At 38.1% G+C, this 23,687-nt stretch overlaps 1 protein-coding gene across 1 annotated transcript in view; it reads right to left on the reverse strand.

Moving 5' to 3' along the window:
- The window catches only part of LOC306884602 (MAM domain-containing glycosylphosphatidylinositol anchor protein 1-like), a gene marked incomplete at both ends in the record, with an annotated part of 214,579 nt that overhangs the window by 86,328 nt on the left and 104,564 nt on the right, over positions 1–23,687 (reverse strand). Inside the window, 2 exons of the mRNA XM_079440601.1 lie at positions 11,782–11,914; positions 14,159–14,355. Of these exons, the coding sequence (XP_079296727.1) occupies positions 11,782–11,914; positions 14,159–14,355 (330 nt within the window). The remainder of the gene's footprint in view (positions 1–11,781; positions 11,915–14,158; positions 14,356–23,687) is intronic.

Raw genomic sequence — 23,687 nt, forward strand, 5'->3', positions numbered from 1 at the left:
CCAAGTGCAAACAGACTCCTTTTGAGTCTCCTGGGATTTCTATTAAAGCAACAAGCCAGTTGAAACCGTGGGTTGCAGTGATTTTACCAAAGATGAGGTGAAGCAAAATATTAATTAATCATAACATGGAATCACAAACTAGAACTTGTGCTATACAGTATGTACACGTTGCAGAGTTCGCAAACTTTTGTATATACAGAAAAATGATGATTGCTAAAATGTAAAGTAATAGTTAACAGAATGAAATACATTACCACTCAAAATTAGAGATCAGTAAGATTTTTTAAATGTTTTGAAAATCTCTTATGCTCGCTGCATTTTTTTGAAAAGTAACAAAACTGTAATATTGTGAAATATTATTTCAATTTAAAATAACAGTTTTCTATTGGAATATATTGTCAAATGTAATTTATTCCTGTGATGCAAAGCTGAATTTTCAGCATCATTCCTCCAGTCTTCAGTGTCACACGATCCTTCAGAAATCATTCTAGTATGCTGATTTGATACAGTTGTGCTGCGTAATATTTTTTTTGTGTAAAGCTGGATTTTTTGTTGATGAATAGAAAATTCAAAAGAACAGCATTTATTTTTAATAGAAATCTTTTAACATTATAAATGTATTTACTGCCACTTTTGATCAATTTAATGTGTCCTTATTGAATAAAAGTATTAATGTCTTACGGAACCCAAACTTGTGAATGGTAGTGTATTAGAGCAAAACCAGATAGAATAAAGAAAAACAAATGATCAGCCATGATGGTTTAGATATAACATCATCAACTAAACACCATAGTGGACAAAGGGGTAAAGCAGGTCTTTCTCTCCGATCTGAGCTCTGACCTTCACACAAGCGGACGCTGACCAGGTAGGTTTGGAGTTACACATCACGATCGACCCGTAATTTAAAACAGCGTATCGAATCCTATGCACCGACGCAGTCTCCTTCACTCTACCCTCTAAAGAGAACAACTTCTCAAACTTCAGCGCAGTGTCCGACGCATGTTTCTCCTGCTCTCTCCAATTTCATCTTGCCCCCTTCCTGCTTGTCAGTTCAGAGGGAAGAAAATGAAAATCAACAGAAAAACAAATCAGTGTTTTGTTCTTTCGGCGACGAGCTGCGTGTTTCGCGAGCCGCGTGCTCCTGCCACGCGGAAAACAAATTCCAATTTGCAGCAGTGTGTTGTTTCTCCACAGGGCAGGACACCGATGGGGCGCCGCAGAGCGTGTGTGTGTATGTGTGTGTATTTGTGCGAGAGGTACAGACTTCTGATATTGTCACTCCAGACTCACTCATCTCTATTGACTATTTCACAGCTGCCATTCTAGTGGAGAGAGCAGAAAGAGGAGAATCAACAGCCTTTCAAACTCATCACCAGAGAGAGAACGAGAAACGAGGGAAATAAAGACACACACAGAGAGGGGGGAATGTTTGGGCTACTTTTAGATTTTCTCAGCGAGCTTTGAACTGGTTTCTCAAGCATGAATTCTTAATGCTGCTAATTTGAACACTAACAAACATGTTTTTTACATGACTAATTCATAAAGGGTTTCACTGGGTATTGTAGTCACATTTTTTGTTGTTCTAGCAAAGATTTCCCTTTCATTTGCCAGTCACAGGCGTACTTTTGCAGTTGCTGTGAATTTGATTCATTATGGATTACACAAACAATTTATTCTGACGATGACGAAAATGTTAGTTAATAAGGATAAAGCTTTCATAGGCCTTCAGTGTGAAATAGCATCTACTGATGAAACTCACCCTATGAAACCTCTTGATAGCATGTGAAAAAAGCATATATAAAAGAGTCTGGTGCTAGTTGTCACAAGGGAACATTGACAAAGATTTACTACTACTGTTCAGAAGGACTTTTTTTCTTGAAAGACATTAATATTTTTATTCAGCAAGAATGCATTAGGTTGATCAAAAGTGACAGTAGAGACATTTATAATGTTGACAAAAAAATATATTGTAAAGAAATGTTGATATTTTTATTTAGGAATCCTTTTAAAAAAACTATTGCAGTTTGCACATGATTCCTCTTTTCATGTTTCCTGAGCAGCAAATTAGAATGATTTCTGAAGGATCATGTGACACTGAAGACTGGATTAATGATGTTGAAAATACTGTTTTTTAAAAATTGCAATTTTAAAACCTATCCCATATATCCCTTATCCAGAGTATATAATAAACTTGTATATAATAAATCAACCCTGTCAAATATTCACTGAAACAAAAAGCATAGTCTGATCTACCCTTAAATACTTTTCTTTTATATAGCCCTTTTTATATCAGTCCCATTTATATTTTTAGGGCCCAAGCCAGTAAGGCGCAGGGCCCTATTGTTCTTCTAAGGATTATTATTAGGGCCCAAGCCAGTAAGGCGCAGGGCCCTATTGTTCTTCTAAGGATTATTAGGGCCCAAGCCACTAAGGCGCAGGGGCCTATTGTTCTTCTAAGGATTATTATTTTTTTTTTTTTTATTATTTTTTATTTCGACTATCCGGGTACTTTTGGGGGCCTTAACGTGCCCGAAAACTCTTGAAAATTGGCACGCACATTGGAACCTGCGGCCATTAGGACACCGCTGAGGCTGGGACCCGGGCGTGGCACAGGGGCTCTACGGCGCCCCCTGGGAAATTGTCAGAAAGCTTGATGTATAGCTCACACATACTTGCACGTATTCATATGAAACTCGGTACACATATAGAACTCATTGAGCCGAACAACTTTCACGCTGAATGTCTTAGGCTCCGCCCAACAGGAAGTCGGCTATTCAGGGCTGTTTAAAAAGCGCATGCTCTGGAATTTGATATACTCCTCTGAGGATTTCCATACGATTGCCACCAAACTCGGTGAACATGATCTCAAGACATTGGGGACGCTAAATTGCGAAGATATTTTTGATATGTCGAACGGTTTGCCCGTGGCGAGGCGATGAAGTTATGGCGAAAAATGAGACACAGGAAATGCCTAATAACGTCCACATACATTGTATGATGTAGATCAAACTTCATTGATTTGTTCGTTGTGTGATGCCGATCGGATAGATGTGACTATTATGACTGAAAGTTATAGCGCCACCAACTGGCTGCAGGAAGTGTGTCGTTTTCAAAATGCTTTGAATTCAGCATCTTATTTTTACTCGATTTGCTTCAAACTTCACCAGAATAATGTCAAAACACGGCCGATGTAAAACTGTGAAGGGAATATTGATATCTAAAATTATGTTACCATGGCAACGTGTCAAAGTTGAAAATTCGTTTCTGGTGATTTTGAGGCAGATAACATGTTTAGAATGTCATGAAACTCAACACACATATCAGTATTAATGATAGTTAGACACTGGAAAAAGCTCATAAACGGGCGTGGAAGAGGCACTCTATAGCGCCACCTTTTGTCAAAAATGGGGGGGTTAGTTTTAGCTACAGACACCAAACTCGGTACATAAATTGTTCTTATTAATCCGGACAACTTTCTAATTTACAGTCATTAGCTACGACCAACAGGAAGTCGGCTATATGTATTTTAATGTGGGTTTTTTTTAAAAACGGGCTGTAAACAAATTAATACTCCTCCAAGCAAAAACACGGAAATCACACCAAACATTTTTTATCATGATGCCAAAATACTGAAGATGCTAAATTGCGGACGGATTTAGGATATCTTGAACGATGATTTAATGGCAATTTATTAAAGTTACAGTAAAAAAGATATATATTTTTTTTTTTATCTTTTAAGAGCAGCTTCCAAACACTTCATAAAAAATTACATACACAGAACAATACAGTCTGAGGATATGTGATTAATTTCATGAATTTACAATACACTATGCTTAGGAGAAAATTTAAAAACTATCAGAGAGTTGATATAATGCTTCTGAGTGAGAGGTCCTGTCAGCCTGCAGCTGAGTGAGGGGTGGGGGTGGGGTGGGCTGTGAGTGACTGTGTGAGTGACTGTGTGGATTTAGGCAGTGGGTGAGAGAGAGAAAGAGAGAGGGAGGGTCTGTTTTTTAAAATCTTTAAAAAATGCTTATAAATCATTAAAGATTTTGATAACACTTTATAATAAGGTCTCAATTCTTAACATTAGGAAATGCATTAATTAACGTGAACTAACAATGAAAAATATATTTTTACAGCATGTTAATTCTTCCATGATAGTATGAACTAACAAAGAACAATTTTTTTTAAAGCATTTATTAATCTTTTTAATGTTAGAAAAATAATCATGTTCAAAAGATTAACTTTAAAATGTAATAATATATAAACACATTTTGGAATTAATATTGATCAACATTAAATGGTATATAATTATTAATGATTATATATATAATGATAGCTACAAACACCAAACTCGGTACATAAATTGTTCTTATTAATCCGGACAACTTTCTAATTTACAGTCATTAGCTACGACCAACAGGAAATCGGCTATTTTTTTTTTTATGTGTTTTTTTTTTTTTTAAACGGGCTGTAAACAAATTCATACTCCTCCCAAGCAGAAACCAAAAATTCACACCAAACATTTTTTCACATGATTCCAAGATACTGAAGATGCTACATTGCGGACCGATTTAGGATATCTTGAACGGTGATTTAATGGCAATTTATTAAAGTTACAGTAAAAAAGAACACTTTTTTTTTTTTTTTTCTTTCAAGAGCAGCTTCCAAACACTTCATAAAAAATTACATACACAGAACAAGACAGTCTGAGGATATGTGATTAATTCATGAATTTACAATACACTATGGCGAAAGGAACATTTTAAAACTTATCAGAGTTCTCCTGTCACTGTGCTTCTAATGTTTGCGGTGGGTGACTGACTGTGTGAGTTCAGTGAGTGTGGAGGGAGAGAGAGAGAGAGAGAGAGAGGGTCTGTTTAAACTTCTCAATAAAATCCTTAAAAAATGCTTATAAAGCATTAAAGGTTTTGATAACACTTTATAATTAAGTCTCATTTGTTAACAGTAGGGAATGCATTAATTAACATGAACTAACAATGAAAAATGTATTTTTTACAGCATGTTAATTCTTCATTGATAGTATGAACTTACAATGAACTAACAATGAACAAAATATTTTTAATATTAGAAAAATAGTCATGTTCAAAAGATAAAACTTTAAAATTTTATAATATATTAACACATTTTGGAATTAATTTTGATCAACATTAAATGGAATATAATTATTAATGATGTAAATTAACAACAGTTAAATAATGTTGTTTTTTAACATTGGTTAATTCACAAATAACATTAAATATTAACAATATATTTTTTACTTTATTAATTTGTGTTAGAAAAAATTATTCATGTTAGTTAATGGAAAAATAAATCATTAAAAAATGCTTATAAATCATTAAAAGCTTTGGTAACTATAATAATTTCTCATTTGTTAGCATTAGTAAATGCATTAACTAACATCAACTACCAATGAAAAATAAATTTTCACAGAATTTAAAGTTTTATATGTTGTTCTGTGTGTGTGTGTGTTTCACAGAGTTGATGGTTTGGATTAACCCTTTAATTGCCGTATCCCTTAAAACCAAACTGCCAGAGGGTTACTGTGATGCTTGTGCTCGCTGGGCACCGTTTTATCGATGCCACCGGGGTGGCGTATGCTGACGGCTTGGGCCCGTCATCGCTGCTCGCAGCTATATTTATTTTTTTTTTTTTTTATTTTTTTTTTTTTTTCAATCATCCGGGCACTTTTGGGGGCCTTAACGTGCCCGAAAACTCTCGAAAATCGGCACGCACATTGGAACCTGCGGCCATTAGGACGCCGCTGAGGCTGGGACCCGGGCGTGGCACAGGGGCTCTACGGCGCCCCCTGGAAAATTGTCAGAAAACTTGATGTATAGCTCACACATACTTGCACGTATTCATATGAAACTCGGTACACATATAGAACTCATTGAGCTGAACAACTTTCACGCTGCATGTCTTAGGCTCCGCCCAACAGGAAGTCGGCTATTCAGGGCTGTTTAAAAAGCGCATGCTCTGGAATTTGATATACTCCTCTGAGGATTTCCATACGATTGCCACCAAACTAGGTGAACATGATCTCAAGACATTGGGGACGCTAAATTGCGAAGATATTTTTGATATGTCGAACGGTTTGCCCGTGGCGAGGCGATGAAGTTATGGCGAAAAATGAGACCCAGGAAATGCCTAATAACGTCCACATACATTGTATGATGTAGATCAAACTTCAGTGATTTGTTCGTTGTATGATGCCGATCGGATAGATGTGACTATTATGACTGAAAGTTATAGCGCCACCAACTGGCTGCAGGAAGTGTGTCGTTTTCAAAATGATTTGAATTCAGCATCTTATTTTTACTCGATTTGCTTCAAACTTCACCAGAATAATGTCAAAACACGGCCGATGTAAAACTGTGAAGGGAATATTGATATCTAAAATTATGTTGCCATGGCAACGTGTCAAAGTTGAAAATTCGTTTCTGGTGATTTTGAGGCAGATAACATGTTTAGAATGTCATGAAACTCAACACACATATGAGTATTAATGATAGTTAGACACTGGAAAAAGCTCATAAACGGGCGTGGAAGAGACACTCTATAGCGCCACCTTTTGTCAAAAATGGGGGGGTTAGTTTTAGCTACAGACACCAAACTCGGTACATAAATTGTTCTTATTAATCCGGACAACTTTCTAATTTACAGTCATTAGCTACGACCAACAGGACGTCGGCTATATTTATTTTAATGTGGGTTTTTTTTTAAAACGGGCTGTAAACAAATTCATACTCCTCAAAGCAGAAACACGTAAATCACACCAAACATTTTTTCTCATGATGCCAAAATACTGAAGATGCTAAATTGCGGACGGATTTAGGATATCTTGAACGATGATTTAATGGCAATTTATTAAAGTTACAGTAAAAAAGAGATTTTTTTTTTTTTTTTATCTTTTAAGAGCAGCTTCCAAACACTTCATAAAAAATTACATACACAGAACAATACAGTCTGACGATATGTGATTAATTTCATGAATTTACAATACACTATGCAGAGGAGAAAATTTAAAAACTATCAGACAGTTGTTACAATGCTTCTATGAGTGAGAGTTCCCTGTCAGCCTGCAGCTGAGTGAGGGGGTGGGGGTGGGGTGGGGTGTGAGTGACTGTGTGGATTGAGGAGCTGGGTGAGAGAGAGAAAGAGAGAGAGGGTCTGTTTTTTTTAAATCTTTAAAAAATGCTTATAAAGCATTAAAGGTTTTGATAACACTTTATAATTAAGTCTCATTTGTTAACAGTAGGGAATGCATTAATTAACATGAACTAACAATGAAAAATATAATTTTTTACAGCATGTTAATTCTTCATTGATAGTATGAACTTACAATGAACTAACAATGAACAAAATATTTTTAATGTTAGAAAAATAGTCATGTTCAAAAGAGAAACTTTAAAATTTAATAATATATTAACACATTTTGGAATTAATATTGATCAACATTAAATGGAATATAATTATTAATGATTATATATATATATATATAATGATAGCTACAGACACCAAACTTGGTACATAAATTGTTCACATTAAGCCGGACAACTTTCTAATTTACAGACATTAGCTACGACCAACAGGAAGTCGGCTTTTTTTTTCAAAACGGGCTGTAAACAAATTCATACACCTCCAAGCAGAAACCACAAATTCACACCAAACACAGAACAAGACAGTCTGAGGATATGTGATTAATTCCATGAATTTACAGTACACTATGGCGAGAAGAAAATTTTAAAACTTATCAGAGATATCCTGTCACTGTGCTTCTAATGTGTGCGGTAGGTGACTGGGTGAGTGACTGACTGTGTGAGTTCAGTGAGTGTGGAGGGGGAGAGAGAGAGAGAGAGAGAGAGAGAGAGAGAAAGAGAGAGAGAGAGAGAGAGAGAGAGAGAGAGAGAGAGAGTCTGTTTAAACTTTTCAATAAAATCCTTAAAAAATGCTTAAAGCATTAAAGGTTTTGATAACACTTTATAATTGAGTCTCATTTGTTAACAGTAGGGAATGCATTAATTAACATGAACTAACAATGAAAAATATAATTTTTAAAGCATGTTAATTCTTCATTGATAGTATGAACTTACAATGAACTAACAATGAACAAAATATTTTTAATATTAGAAAAATAGTCATGTTCAAAAGATAAAACTTTAAAATTTAATATATTAACACATTTTGGAATTGATTTTAAACATTAAAACATTGATTTCAACATTAAATGGTATATATTTATTAATGATGTAAATTAACAACAGTTAAATAATGTTGTTTTTTAACATTGGTTAATTCACAAATAACATTAAATATTAACAATATATTTTTTACTTTATTCATTTGTGTTAGAAAAAATTATTCATTTTAGTTAATGGAAAAATAAATCATTAAAAAATGCTTATAAATCATTAAAACCTTTGGTAACTATAATAATTTCTCATTTGTTAGCATTAGTAAATGCATTAACTAACATCAACTACCAATGAAAAATATATTTTCACAGAATTTAAAGTTTTATATGTTGTTCTGTGTGTGTGTGTTTCACAGAGTTGATGGTTTGGATTAACCCTTTAATTGCCGTATCCCTTAAAACCAAACTGCCAGAGGGTTACTGTGATGCTTGTGCTAGCTGGGCACCGTTTTATCGATGCCACCGGGGTGGCGTATGCTGACGGCTTGGGCCCGTCATCGCTGCTCGCAGCTATATTTTTTTTATATTTTTTTTTTTTATTTTTTTTTTTTTATTTCAATCATCCGGGCACTTTTGGGGGCCTTAACGTGCCCGAAAACTCTCGAAAATTGGCACGCACATTGGAACCTGCGGCCATTAGGACGCCGCTGAGGCTGGGACCCGGGCGTGGCACAGGGGCTCTACGGCGCCCCCTGGAAAATTGTCAGAAAACTTGATGTATAGCTCACACATACTTGCACGTATTCATATGAAACTCGGTACACATATAGAACTCATTGAGCTGAACATCTTTCACACAGCATGTCTTAGGCTCCGCCCAACAGGAAGTCGGCTATTCAGGGCTGTTTAAAAAGCGCATGCTCTGGAATTTGATATACTCCTCTGAGGATTTCCATACGATTGCCACCAAACTCGGTGAACATGATCTCAGGACATTGGGGACGCTAAATTGCGAAGATATTTTTGATATGTCGAACGGTTTGCCCGTGGCGAGGCGATGAAGTTATGGCGAAAAATGAGACCCAGGAAATGCCTAATAACGTCCACATACATTGTATGATGTAGATCAAACTTCAGTGATTTGTTCGTTGTATGATGCCGATCGGATAGATGTGACTATTATGACTGAAAGTTATAGCGCCACCAACTGGCTGCAGGAAGTGTGTCGTTTTCAAAATGCTTTGAATTCAGCATCTTATTTTTACTCGATTTGCTTCAAACTTCACCAGAATAATGTCAAAACACGGCCGATGTAAAACTGTGAAGGGAATATTGATATCTAAAATTATGTTGCCATGGCAACGTGTCAAAGTTGAAAATTCGTTTCTGGTGATTTTGAGGCAGATAACATGTTTAGAATGTCATGAAACTCAACACACATATGAGTATTAATGATAGTTAGACACTGGAAAAAGCTCATAAACGGGCGTGGAAGAGGCACTCTATAGCGCCACCTTTTGTCAAAAATGAGGGGGTTAGTTTTAGCTACAGACCCCAAACTCGGTACATAAATTGTTCTAATTAATCCGGACAACTTTCTAATTTACAGTCATTAGCTACGACCAACAGGAAGTCGGCTATATTTATTTTAATGTGGGTTTTTTTTAAAAACGGGCTGTAAACAAATTAATACTCCTCCAAGCAGAAACACGGAAATCACACCAAACATTTTTTATCATGATGCCAAAATACTGAAGATGCTAAATTGCGGACGGATTTAGGATATCTTGAACGATGATTTAATGGCAATTTATTAAAGTTACAGTAAAAAAGATCATTTTTATTTTTTTTTTATCTTTTAAGAGCAGCTTCCAAACACTTCATAAAAAATTACATACACAGAACAATACAGTCTGAGGATATGTGATTAATTTCATGAATTTACAATACACTATGCAGAGGAGAAAATTTGAAAACTATCAGAGAGTTAGACTTAGACTGCTTCTGAGTGAGAGATCCCTGTCAGCCTGCAGCTGAGTGAGGGGTGGGGGTGGGGGTGGGGTGTGAGTGACTGTGTGAGTGACTGTGTGGATTGAGCCAGTGGGTGAGAGAGAGAAAGAGAGAGAGAGGGTCTGTTTTTTTAAAATCTTTAAAAAATGCTTATAAATCATTAAAGATTTTGATAACACTTTATAATAAGGTCTCAATTCTTAACATTAGGAAATGCATTAATTAACGTGAACTAACAATGAAAAATATATTTTTTACAGCATGTTAATTCTTCATTGATAGTATGAACTTACAATGAACTAACAATGAACAAAATATTTTTAATATTAGAAAAATAGTCATGTTCAAAAGATAAAACTTTAAAATGTAATAATATATTAACACATTTTGGAATTGATTTTGATCAACATTAAATGGTATATATTTATTAATGATGTTAACTAACAACAGTTAAATAATGTTGTTTTTTAACACTGGTTAATTCACAAATAACATTAAATATTAACAATATATTTTTTACTTTATTCATTTGTGTTAGAAAAAATTATTCATGTTAGTTAATGGAAAAATAAATCATTAAAAAATGCTTATAAATCATTAAAACCTTTGGTAACTATAATAATTTCTCATTTGTTAGCATTAGTAAATGCATTAACTAACATCAACTACCAATGAAAAATATATTTTCACAGAATTTAAAGTTTTATATGTTGTTCTGTGTGTGTGTGTTTCACAGAGTTGATGGTTTGGATTAACCCTTTAATTGCCGTATCCCTTAAAATCAAACTGCCAGAGGGTTACTGTGATGCTTGTGCTCGCTGGGCACCGTTTTATCGATGCCACCGGGGTGGCGTATGCTGACGGCTTGGGCCCGTCATCGCTGCTCGCAGCTATATTTGTATCTTTTTATTTCAAATTCCATTATTGCACTTTTTTAATTTAAAGTGAATTAGAAGTCAGGAAATTGATAGCGAGAAGAGGAGGAAATGAGACATGGACAGGTTGTGAACTCACATCGCCCCATATGTGCACCACAGCTCAATGTGTGCTAACCACTAGGCCACACTTCTGATAAATCTATTCTAACAATGAAAAATCCCACAACTGTCAGTTTGCTGATTTCCTGAAGGAATTTCAGTACAGGACAGCACAGTGATAGTGACGTCTGCCTTCACAGAGACCTGAGACACAAACCAGTGCAGAGACCAGCATGATCAAAGACACACGTGACTGTTCCTGTGTTATTCTGCGCTGAACGTCTCCACAGCGCTGACAGACAGCGAATGAGAGAACGCACAAGAGAAAGAATGCAAGATTAAAAGAGGGAAAAGCGAAGATGTAATCAAAGAAAGGTGAATTAAATCTGACAGGTCAACACATATCCAGGGGCAAAGGAACATTTGAGGAGAAAAATAATAAAAAGAAGTTAAGGACAAAAGACAGCAAATCCTACATTCACTGTAAAGCTAACGGCAATGCAATTAATTTTTTCCTGTAATAAAATGAGCAAAATAAAAATAATTCACAAAATGCATATGCAAAACTCACTACAGCTGCTGTATAATGAGGGAAAGAGAGAGAATGTGAGCGTTTGAGTGTAAACAGGAACTCACTGGTGGTGTTGGTAAGGCGAAAGGTGACGGAGCTGTCTGGAATATCACACACATTCCGGACGGACACCTGACAGGTGTAATTAGCAAAGTCCTGTGGACGGAGGTTTTTCAGTTTCAGCACCTTTGTCTCACCCTGCAAACACACACACACATTCACACATCACACAAAAACAGTTTTTCTGTTAATCAAAGCATGCATTTATACATAATATCAACAATGTTGTTTGTCGGTCATCCTCTGAAAACAGTGCCATTTGTGCCTTCAGAATTTTTCTTTATGTATAATTTGACTACTACTGAGTAATTCATATTTAAAATATGAAAACATGTTTTTCCACCTGGGGCATCACAGAGTGTAACAGAAGTGCAAACTACAAAATACTACAAAAAAAAAAAAAAAACACTCATAAAATTGCAATATAAAGTAGCTGACTTTATAGGAACAATCCACTTTTTTAAAAAATAGGCTCATTTTACATTTAGAGTTTTACCGTTTTTGAATCCATTCAGCCGATCTCCGTGTCTGGCGGTAGCACTTTTAGCGTAGCTTAGCATAGATCATTGAATCGGATTAGTCCATTAGCATCTCGCACCAAAAATTACCAAACAGTTTCAATCATTTTCCTATTTAAAGCTCTTCTGTAGTTGCATTGTGCACTAAGACTGACGGAAAATGAAAAGTTGTGATTTTCTAGTCCGATATGGCTAGGAACTACACTGCCCTCCAAAAGTTTGGAAACGCCCTAGAAAAGTGGGGTTTTGGACAATATATGAATCCTTTTTAATTTGTGATAATTTTGCACTGATAAGGAACAACACAAACTACGAAAACGTATTTTATTACATAAACAGTTTACACATAGAAAAAAACTTAAATTTTCGATCCATCAACATATCCACCATTAGCAGCTATTACAGCTCTGCATAATCTGGGCATCCGAGCTGTCAGTTTATTCAAACATTGACTTTGAATTGGCAATCAATTGTTGAAGCTATTAAGGTGTGCTGACCCAAAATCTTTTAAAAACCTGGGCCAAGTTTAAACCAGTAACCAGGCATCACAGCTGGCAAAGGGGCATGTCTGACTTTGACATGTATATGTTTTATTGCTGGTCTTCAATGATAATGTCAAGTTACTTTAATGTATTTGCACCAAAAAATGATAAGGATTTATGCTGATATTGTCCAAAACCACACTTTACCAGGGGTGTTTCCAAACTTTTGGAGGGCAGTGTATACTCTCATTCTGGCGTAATAATCAAGGAACTTTGCTGTCATACCGTGGGTGCAGGAGGCGCAATGATATGACGCAGCGCCTGAAAGTAGTCCCCAGCTAGGTAACTAGTTATGATATAGCCGGGGACTACTTTCAGGTGCTGCGTAATATCATTGCGCTAATGGCCTAATCCAATTCAATGATCTATGCTACGTTAAGCTAAAAGTGCTACCGCCAGACACAGAGATCGGCTGAATGGATTCAAAAATGGTAAAACTCAACTGTTTAACTCTAGGAGAGTTGTAAAATTAGCCTATTTTCAAAAAACAGTGTTCTTTTAACTGAAATATTAAGTCAGAAACAGGAAATGTCACAGCATAAAAGGGTTAAAATGCATAAAACATTTAAAAAAAATACATTTAAATGATATTCCAATGTCAAAACAAAGCAAAATGTAAATACAGTGACATTAAATTCTATATTACCCATTAAAATATAATTGGGTTGAATTGGAACATTCAATTTGGATTAAATGTTACAGAATGTTCCTGTGCATTACTCACTAAACAAGGTTCAGTCCATCAAATAATGAGACTAAATTCTGTATACTGTAAAATATGTCAGTAGTAATTCATGTGAACACAAATAGGGCACAAAAGGTACCGCGTCATTTCCTGAGAATGACCCTTGTATTTCTATGCAACGTCAGAGGCTTTGTGTGCATGACAAAGAGAGAATGAAATCAGGAATTTTAAATTCCTCTAATTCTTTTGACTGCGTCCATCAGGAGAATGAATAATCCTCATTATTAATAGCAAAGCAATCAATCTCCATCCATCCCACCTTATTCAAATGGCTCTTTGATAATAAGTGCTCAGATTATGAATTCATCACTGATGGATCACTGATTTATTGAGTACGCTTCTCTGTGATTGAGCGGGTCTCCTGTGGTTATTTGCTATTGAAATGATTATTAACTCTAATTAAATTACTTTCTGTTAGGGGAAATAAGGCCTGTAGTGAAATTGTGCATATTGTCCAGCTGTGTGTAAGAGAGGTGTGGGATTCATTTAAATTTGGGGACAATACTGTTTCCAAAAGTTTGCTAAAACTTAAACTTGGAATTTTAAGCCCCCCCCAAAAGTCATGATAAAGTTGTACCTGTGTGTACAGAGGCTCATAAATATCCACGCCGTTGTCTTTGCTCTGTTCGATTGGTTTATTTCCTCGTTTCCAGATAAAGCGAGCGGGAGGGTTGGAGTTTACTGTACAGCGTAAAAACACTGTTTTCTCCTGATAGTAATTCCCTCGTACATCACCCACCGTCTGGTGCACCGTGAGCACAGGCTTATCCAGATCTGGAGAACAGACAGAAAGAAAGAGAATTCACTTAGATTGGGAAAATGTAATCTCTTTAATGGAGTAATCTGAGAGGTAAATGCCCTCAGAACCCATAATTATCAGAGTCTTGATCTCTTGGTCTCAGACAAGACCACTATTTCCACTGTACCGAAGGTAGCAATTACCTCAACAACAGGTCAGCACACTATCTTCACCATTATTCAGATTTCACCAAGGTTTCAGTGGGTGTGAATAGCTGGACAGCAAATTCACAAAGAGTCTCATTGTTTGAATGAATAATGCAATAAATGTTCTCTAATGCACTTCATTAAAATGGTTTTGGACCGACAAGTCTTGGCTTAAGATTTAAGACTTAGCATGCATGTAATTTAAACTACTTTTAGTGTCTTTTAGTGCAATGCTAAATATCACCATCAACTTTAACAGTATGAACAAGAACAGCTCAGAGAATCTAGCTTCTCCTTGCATGAAGAATGGAAATGTGAATAAATCATGAAAAATGTTCAGAGTGAACTATCCTAAGAATTAACACATACTTGTTTCCTCAATATGTGCCAAACCAGATGCACACACACATAAACAAACAGATCACGCAGAGAACAGTATCACATACGAAGGAAAGAGAGGTGACCTCTGACCTCTCGCTGCTCAGTGATTCCCACTGAATAAACAGGAATCTGTCTAATAGACTCTTTCACATTCAGTCCTGCATGCGTATGTGTGTGTGTGTTTGTGTGTAGAGAGAGCACACATGAATGGCTTTATTTTATCCTCTGAAGGAAATCTAAGCATAACGCCTAAGTAAATTAAATTGCAACAAGAAGCCCCAAATGAAAACATCTGTCAGAGAGAGACTGTCTGGGAAATGTGCTGATCCGTAGGGAATTCCCGGCCAATTCCACAGAGATTAATCCGGTGAGCGCACTAGCCCACATCACAATGACCATGTCAAATTATCACTCAATTTTATTAGACGGTCTGGAGCTAATCTGATGACCACAGGCCAGAGGAGAGAATCACGAATGACACACTGACCCAAGCCAATATACCAATGAGCAACATTGATTTTCTGTGCAGTGGTGTGACTGTGTGTGTGTGTGTGTGTTTTATGAAAGTCTATGGAAGCAGATCTCTGCTTCTCTGCATTGAGTATGAAAAATCAATAATAAGAAATGTTTCTTAAGCAGCAAATTAGCATATTATCATGTGACACTGAAGATTGGAATAATGAAGCTAAAAATTCAGATTTCCATCACAGAAATAAAGTACCATTTATAAACATATTCAGATTTTAAATTGTTTTAGTGTAAATCTATTTTACAATATTACTGTTTTACTGTCATTTTGATCAAATAAATGAAGCCTTGGGGACCATAAGAGACTTCTCAATCAATTAATATTTTCCCACCCCAAAATTTTGAACAGATAAAAAAAATCGAATACGGCAATAATTTTAATGTATTTTTTTATATGGCCATTAAGCATCCTAAAGAGCATGTTATTAGATTGAGAACATTCCATTGCTTACCAACAACAAGGTATAGTTCCCTCAGAAATGAAAATACTGTCATCATTTACTTGCCCTCATGGCTTTCCAATGCAGTTTTAATCCATTTCAGTCCAAAACTGATTCAAAAAACATTTTTGTGACATTTTTCAAATATTAAAATGTTTATTTATTGATTGATTGATTATTTTTTTATAAATTAATTATAAAGTTCTAATCTAAATGGCTACAATGGATGTTTGGTCAAAAAATATGGTTCCTCTGAGAAATAAAAAAAAAAACATATGTTTTAGACAAACATCAAGATACATACTGAACAACGCCAAAAGACTGATATCCCCAAACTCTAACACACCCTTCTGCATTCAGAAGAGCACAAACAGACGCAGACGTTTGATCCCAGCATCTCGTGAATTATTTAGCACTCTTCATATTGCCTGAAATAAAGAATCACATGAGTGTGAGCAGCGCATTTGGATATAATGAGCACATACGAACGGCCCAGAATGCATGCAAGCCTACAAAGATATTTTTTCAGGTTTTCCTCTCTGTGATGCAGTGGATCCTTGCAGATCCACTGCGGGACGTTTTAGGTCCGGAAAAACAAAACAAAATGATGGCTTGACCCGTAGGAGTAAATGAAAGGTGACTTTTATTTACAGTGCGCCATAAAAAATATCCAGTGGAGAGTATTTACACAAGTGCTCAAAAAGAAAAATAACAAAGTACCAACAAACAAACAAAAAAAATAATAAAAGAACAAAATAAACAACAAATAATATGTACAAACGAGTATCCACAATATACAAGAGGTCTAGTTTTGCTTGTGTAGTTTTGATGTGAGCCTGGCCTCCCTTCTTATAGGCCAGGCTCCACCCCCTACCATTATCAGGTAAGTATTTAATCTTATAATCTCATTTTTAAATCATAAACTTCATGTAAAACATCAAATCACATTATGAAACACAAAAACTAATAAACCATTATTAACACATATCAATAACACAACTCATTAACATTTACCCTCTTTTCTCTCCACAGAAAAGACAACACAGTCCCTTCCACAAAACAACAATGGTTTCAATGGACTACAATCGCATTGCGCCGCCGTGGCGCAGCCGAGACGTCATAAACAGGCGCCGCCCGATCGTTTCGCCGGTGCAACGTCCGACTACTTCCCACACACACACACGAGACAAAACAAACTAACAATAAAACTTCAAACTAACAACAGTGTGTCTGTGTGGTTTATCCGGGTTATGTATACTGTAGAGGGGGAGAAGAGTGTGTGAAATGTCCGTGTGCCATCGAGATTATGTGTGCACCCGCCAGAGCCGGTGTAGTGCCGAATTCTGACCCCCGCCAGATTATTACCCTCCTAGTATTGGTAGGTTTAGGGTTAAGTGTGGGGGAGGGGTTAGGATTAGGGGTGGGGTTAGGATTAGGCAATCAGGTAGCGATTTCAACTAGGGGTGTAATAATTTGGCAGGGAGTCGAAAATAGGCACAACACCGGCGCCAGGGCACCTCCATCGAGGGGCATTTAAATTTCTAGAGGGGGCACAAATCACGTTGTGTGGGGGGGCGTGCAATCTGTGATCTCGTGCAGTTGCTGGCACTTGCTAAAGCGTGCAATCGCTTTCTTATGTGCGCTGTTTTATCGGTACTTTCGCTTTCAAAATCGATCGCGTTTAGCAAGGAGGGGAGAGGATGGAAAATGGGCGGCCCTGGCACCCGCTCTCCGATGACTAAACAGCAAGGGTTGGACTGAGGTAAGTGTGTATGTATATGTGTAATGTGTGTGTCAGTACTGCCGTTCCCAGCGGTGAAGATCAACTCTTGACACTCTCTTTTTTCTGTTTAGATCACTTACAAATCAGTGTCAACATTTGCCTCATAGCTGTTCTCACACGTACAGTGTCTACACGGACAGATTCGGTGAGGAATGGTGTGTGAGCGAGCGTGTCCTTTATTCTGTAATGCATGCTTTTCCATCGTGTCATTACTGCTAGGACTGCAGGATTATTTGCATAATGTGTGAGAGTACAGCATAAAACCGGTGATCTTATAAACATGAGCTTTTTATCCACCTGGTTGGTCTGAGGGCACAGCCCCACAATGCACCTGTTCGCTACCCACAGGAACATCTCTGTATCTCTTTCATAATTTAACTCACTCTCGATGAATATGCGTGAAAAGGCCAGATATGAGCAACCAACTTTGTGTCAATGACTTTTACATGTGCATTAATTGTAAATAAAAGCATGGTCACACTTTAATTTAAGGTCCAATTCTCACAATTAACAAGCCATTAACTACGCTTCAATAAAATGCTAATTTGCTGTTTATTAATAGTTAGTAAGGTACCTGTTAAGCTTAGGCATTGGATAGGATTAGGGATGTAGAGTGCTAATAAACAGCCGATATGTTAATAATAGGCATTGGTCCCTAAACTAAAGTGTTACCGAAAGCACTAATAAATCTGATAAGGATTAAATAATTTGATTTGTTTACCATAAGTGCATAATGATGGAACAGCACAAATGACTTGACTAGTATTCAAAAATATGGATGTTGCATTTTCAGTCAATGTGAACAGGTACATTTCAGGTACCTACAGGTCCTGGCAAATAAAATACATTGTAATTACTTGAATGTTGCATTACCAGAAAGATCTGTGGCTGAATTAAGCCCAAATGCGGTGAAAATAGCACAGTAAAGCCTGAGGCAGAAGACATCTGATATCTTCTGTCAATATGAGATAATCCACAGTATCTAACAGCTGAAATCCACAGGGGTTACTCTAGAGGTCACAAACGTGAGGGTCAAAGGTCAGTGTTCATAAGTCAATATTCTCTGCACTTAACTTCTTGTACAATTTAATGGGTAAAACCAGTCAAGAACAGGTCATATTTCACCCAGCCACCGAATAAAAGAAAAAGAAATATATATTTTGCGTAAAGAAAATGAAGCCTGTTTTAGGACCATTCATATTATGTCATTACTTCCATGACAATTAAGCACAATTTAGCCAAAAATGTTCATTACTATAATGCCTCTGGAATGTTTCACTTTTGAGTCTCTTTGTAATTCTCGTTATTCTCATTGGTGCTTCTCATTAGATTCTTGTCATTATAACACAGTCATTTGCCAAATTAAAGGGTTACTCCAGCCCAAAATGAATTTTTTGTCATTAATCACTTACCCCCATGTCGTTCCAAACCTGTAAATGCTTTGTTCGTCTTCGGAACACAATTTAAGATATTTTGGATGAAAACTGGGAGGATTGTGACTGTCCCATTGACTACCAAGTAATTACCACTGTCAAGGCCGAGAAAAGTAAGAAAAACTTATTTTTTTCTCACAATGATCCTTGTGTCGTGGCTGATACAGAAGAGCGTACGCAGTTTGCGTCCAGCGGATAATCTCTAAAATGGAGCTACTGTACGCTGACGCGGAGAGACAGAGGCGGCGAATTTTGGAAATAAAATCATTATTTTTATTTTCTTTGCATACAAAAAGTATTCTCGTCGCATCATAAAATTCAGATTGAACCACTGATGGCAGATGGACTATCCTGATGATGCTTTTCATACTTTTCTGGGCCTTGACACAGAGAGTTACATGGCAGTCAATGGGACAGTCACAAGTTTTCATCTAAAATATCTTAAATTGTGTTCTGAAGACGAACAAAGCTTTTACGTGTTTGGAACGACATGGGGGTAAGTGATTAATGACAAAAATTCATTTTGGGATGGAGTAACCCTTTAAGGTTTAAAAAAAACAGTACAAAGTGCAGTACAAAAAGGATAAGAGCCTAATGATTATTTTTTTAAATACTTCTAAATACAAAATACTTTAATATACAATATATATATATATATATAATACAGTACTATTCACAGTAATTCACAGTTTGTTTGTTTTTAACAAACAATGATATTTGTAATGAGGGGTTAATGTAAGGTCTGTTTTGGGTTTTGTTTCTTGTTCATGTTTTCATGTCTTTTATTTTGAAGTTTGGTCATGGTTCCTGTTTTGTCATGCTTCCCTTGCCCTCATGTTTCATTGCTATTGGTTCCTTTGTTCTATGTGTCATGTTCTGATTGGTTGTCCTTGTCATGTGACCCTCATAGTTTTGTATAAGTTTGCTAGGTGCAATTGTGCCTTGTCGTGTATTGTCGTTGTAACCTGCTGTCGGTGAGTTTAGTTTGTTCATGCTACGTCTGTCTCATGCCACGTCAAGCCTGTTGTCAAGTCAAGTCTGTGTTAAGTCTGCATCTGTTTGGATCATGTTTGGATTATGGAAACCACTTTGTAAATAAACTGCACTTGGGTTCATACTACACTCGCCTTCAGTGGACTCCCTCGTTACAGAATACACGACCCCTACAATGAACCCAGCAGTTGGACGTCTCCTCTGCCTGCGTCAGGAGGGCCGGGCTATAGAGAAGTATGTTGCTGATTTTTGTGAACTTTGCTATTTGGTGGATTTTAATAACGTGACCCTAAAAGACATTTTTCGTTCCGGTGTCGACGAACCACTTCGTTCCAGTCTGCCAGGGGGAACTATTTGTTGGTCACTGGAACGATACATTGACTTTGTTCTTGTGTTGGCCGGGTCACCACTGACTGTGGGTATTATGGATAGGGAGCCTACTAACGTCACATCTGCTATGCAAAAGCCTGTTAACGTCATGCCTACTGCTCCAAGACATGCTCAAATCTTGCCAGGGCCTGATCACGTCATGCTGGCTAATCAAGAGCTTCTGCACAACATGGCTGCCATTCAAGAGCTGCGTCGCAATATGGCCGCCATTCAAGAGCTGCGTCGCAATATGGCCGCCACTCAAGAATCTCTTCGGCAAATGGCCGCAGTTCTAGAGTCTGCTCACGCCATGCCTGCCCAGCCAGAGTCTGCTCACGCCATGCCTGCCCAGCCAGAGTCTGCTCACGCCATGCCTGCCCAGCCAGAGTCTGCTCACGCCATGCCTGCCCAGCCAGAGTCTGCTCACGCCATGCCTGCCCAGCCAGAGTCTGCTCACGCCATGCCTGCCCAGCCAGAGTCTGCTCACGCCATGCCTGCCCAGCCAGAGTCTGCTCACGCCATGCCTGCCCAGCCAGAGTCTGCTCACGCCATGCCTGCCCAGCCAGAGTCTGCTCACGCCATGCCTGCCCAGCCAGAGTCTGCTCACGCCATGCCTGCCCAGCCAGAGTCTGCTCACGCCATGCCTGCCCAGCCCGAGTCTACGGGGCCTGCTCACGCCACGCCTGAGTCCCCGGCCAAGATGGCCGCCACCAAAATTTCCCCAAGGAATTTTTTTGGGGGGGGCTATAGTACTGAAGCTCCTGCTAATGCGGAGCTTGGGTCTGGAGCTAATGGATGCATGGTTGGCGTATCTGACCTCCCATTGAATACCGCACTGTCTGTGATGGCGGTTGCCATTGGGTGCGTGTGGGCTGCACACTGTGCTCCTGAATCCTCGTCCTGCTCTGTCACGGCTATGGAGGCCGTGTGTGAATCCTTGTCCTGCCCAGTCATGGCTATGGAGGCCGTATGTGAATCCTTGTCCTGCCCAGTCACGGCTATAGTGTCCGCGCTTCAAGAGCGCCCTCAAGTGCCCGCTCCTCCAGAGCGCCCCTCAGATCCCGAGTCTCTAGTCCCGGCTGCTCCGCCCTGGTGGACCCTGATCCTGCCTGCTCCGCCATGGCCCCCTGCCTTGCCTGCTCCGCCATGGCTCCCTGCTCTCCCAGGCCCGCCATTGCCCCATGCTCCTAGTCCTGTTGCCCTTCACGGGCCTGGCCCACCATCCCTCCCCCCATTCTGCCTCTGCTTCACCACCCCCCCTGGACTTTTTTAAGGTCTGTTTTGGGTTTTTGTTTGGGCGTCGGGAGCCGCCCTTAGAGGGGAATATGTAAGGTCTGTTTTGGGTTTTGTTTCTTGTTCATGTTTTCATGTCTTTTATTTTGAAGTTTGGTCATGGTTCCTGTTTTGTCATGCTTCCCTTGCCCTCATGTTTCATTGCTATTGGTTCCTTTGTTCTATGTGTCATGTTCTGATTGGTTGTCCTTGTCATGTGACCCTCATAGTTTTGTATAAGTTTGCTAGGTGCAATTGTGCCTTGTCGTGTATTGTCGTTGTAACCTGCTGTCGGTGAGTTTAGTTTGTTCATGCTACGTCTGTCTCATGCCACGTCAAGCCTGTTGTCAAGTCTGTGTTAAGTCTGCATCTGTTTGGATCATGTTTGGATTATGGAAACCACTTTGTAAATAAACTGCACTTGGGTTCATACTACACTCGCCTTCAGTGGACTCCCTCGTTACAGTTAATTATGCTTAACTAACATTATTAAGATAGATTTTACATAAAAGCAGAAAAAATTATGCAGGTCTTCACAAAATGTATGTAAAATTAAGATGGGAGTTGTGGGAGAACTTGACTTCAAGTCAAGATGCGAGATACATGCGAGTGAATGCATTATCAAAAAATTAAGTTTAAAGTTTTACCGGAATACTGAGGTGTGAAATTGAAAAAAGAAAGATAGGAGACCTTTCATTTCATGCTAACTCTAATATTAAAACGCCTGACTTGCAAGATCTTTGCAAGTGAGAAATTTGAATACATGTATTACTGGAGCCTGTTTGCTCTCTAATTAATCTCCTTGGTTTTTAAGAGAAACAACGAGATATTATAGAGAGCTCATTTGTGATTTTTCTTTAACGACTATTAGAAGCTCCAATTAAATTGTCCAGAGGTTGCAGGCGATTTTAATAAACACCCTCCGAATAGAAAGCAGATCAGGGACGTTCTCTCAATACTGATCCCAACCCTCCAGACTCTCAGCACACCTGCAGCCTCCTCTTCCTCATATCGGCTAATTACACTCGGCCCTTCCTCGTCTCTGCCCCGCAGCAGGAAATGAGATATTTAGTCAACCTCACTGGCTCGGCACCAAGAACCTTCGGAGTGCTTTGAACTAGGGTGCGGTTTTAATTAAAAACCCCAGGCAAAGCTTTGAGAGCTGAACTCTGCTGGGTGAGGGGGTCACTAACCATCCGAACACTTCCCGGGTCGCCACCTCCTAACGGGATCAGAATTCCAGAGGAGAGACACCGAGGGACTATGCTCTCTCAGGACAGGCAAAAAGAGACTTTCTATAATTGCTCTGCTCTGTTAATTGCCCTAAATTTTCTTGGGACGATGACACACATAAATACAAACTACACATGCACATATACACAATCGTAGCTGTTAGCTACAGATGGTGTTGTACAGTGATGCTGTTTTTTAATTGGCCTCCCAGAGTAATGACTGCTGTTAGAAGTAATTTTTTTTTTGGCTCTAGCTAGATTTTGGTAACCATGCCATTTGTCTTACCAGACGAGCTATCGACCTGTCTGTGAATATTTAGGAAGCTAATAACACAACGCACAGCTCTTATTCAGCAGCCCAGCACGGGCCAGCCACACATGATGTCACCGTTTGTAAAGCATACAAACTACATTCCATTACAGTCAGAAATATCCAGAACAGCAGCAGCATAAAATGTTCAGATATAGATATGACGTCTGAGAGCAGGACTGAACATTTCACTGTGGTTTGGGAAAACACTGAATGGTTCGGCATTAAGTTTGCTAAGGTAAGAATCAATAGTACTTTTGATCTTACTTAGAGTTTGAGATTTGAACAAATTCATAACCCAAAGTATTACATTTTTGGCACATAACTAACCCCTCAGGCAATAATAATAAAACAAATCTAAACAATGCACTGAAATTGCACTTCTGGCCATTACAATATGCCAGTAATTATATGAATCTT

This window comes from Barbus barbus, assembly GCF_936440315.1.
Source record: "Barbus barbus genome assembly, chromosome: 18".
NCBI lineage: Eukaryota > Metazoa > Chordata > Actinopteri > Cypriniformes > Cyprinidae > Barbus > Barbus barbus.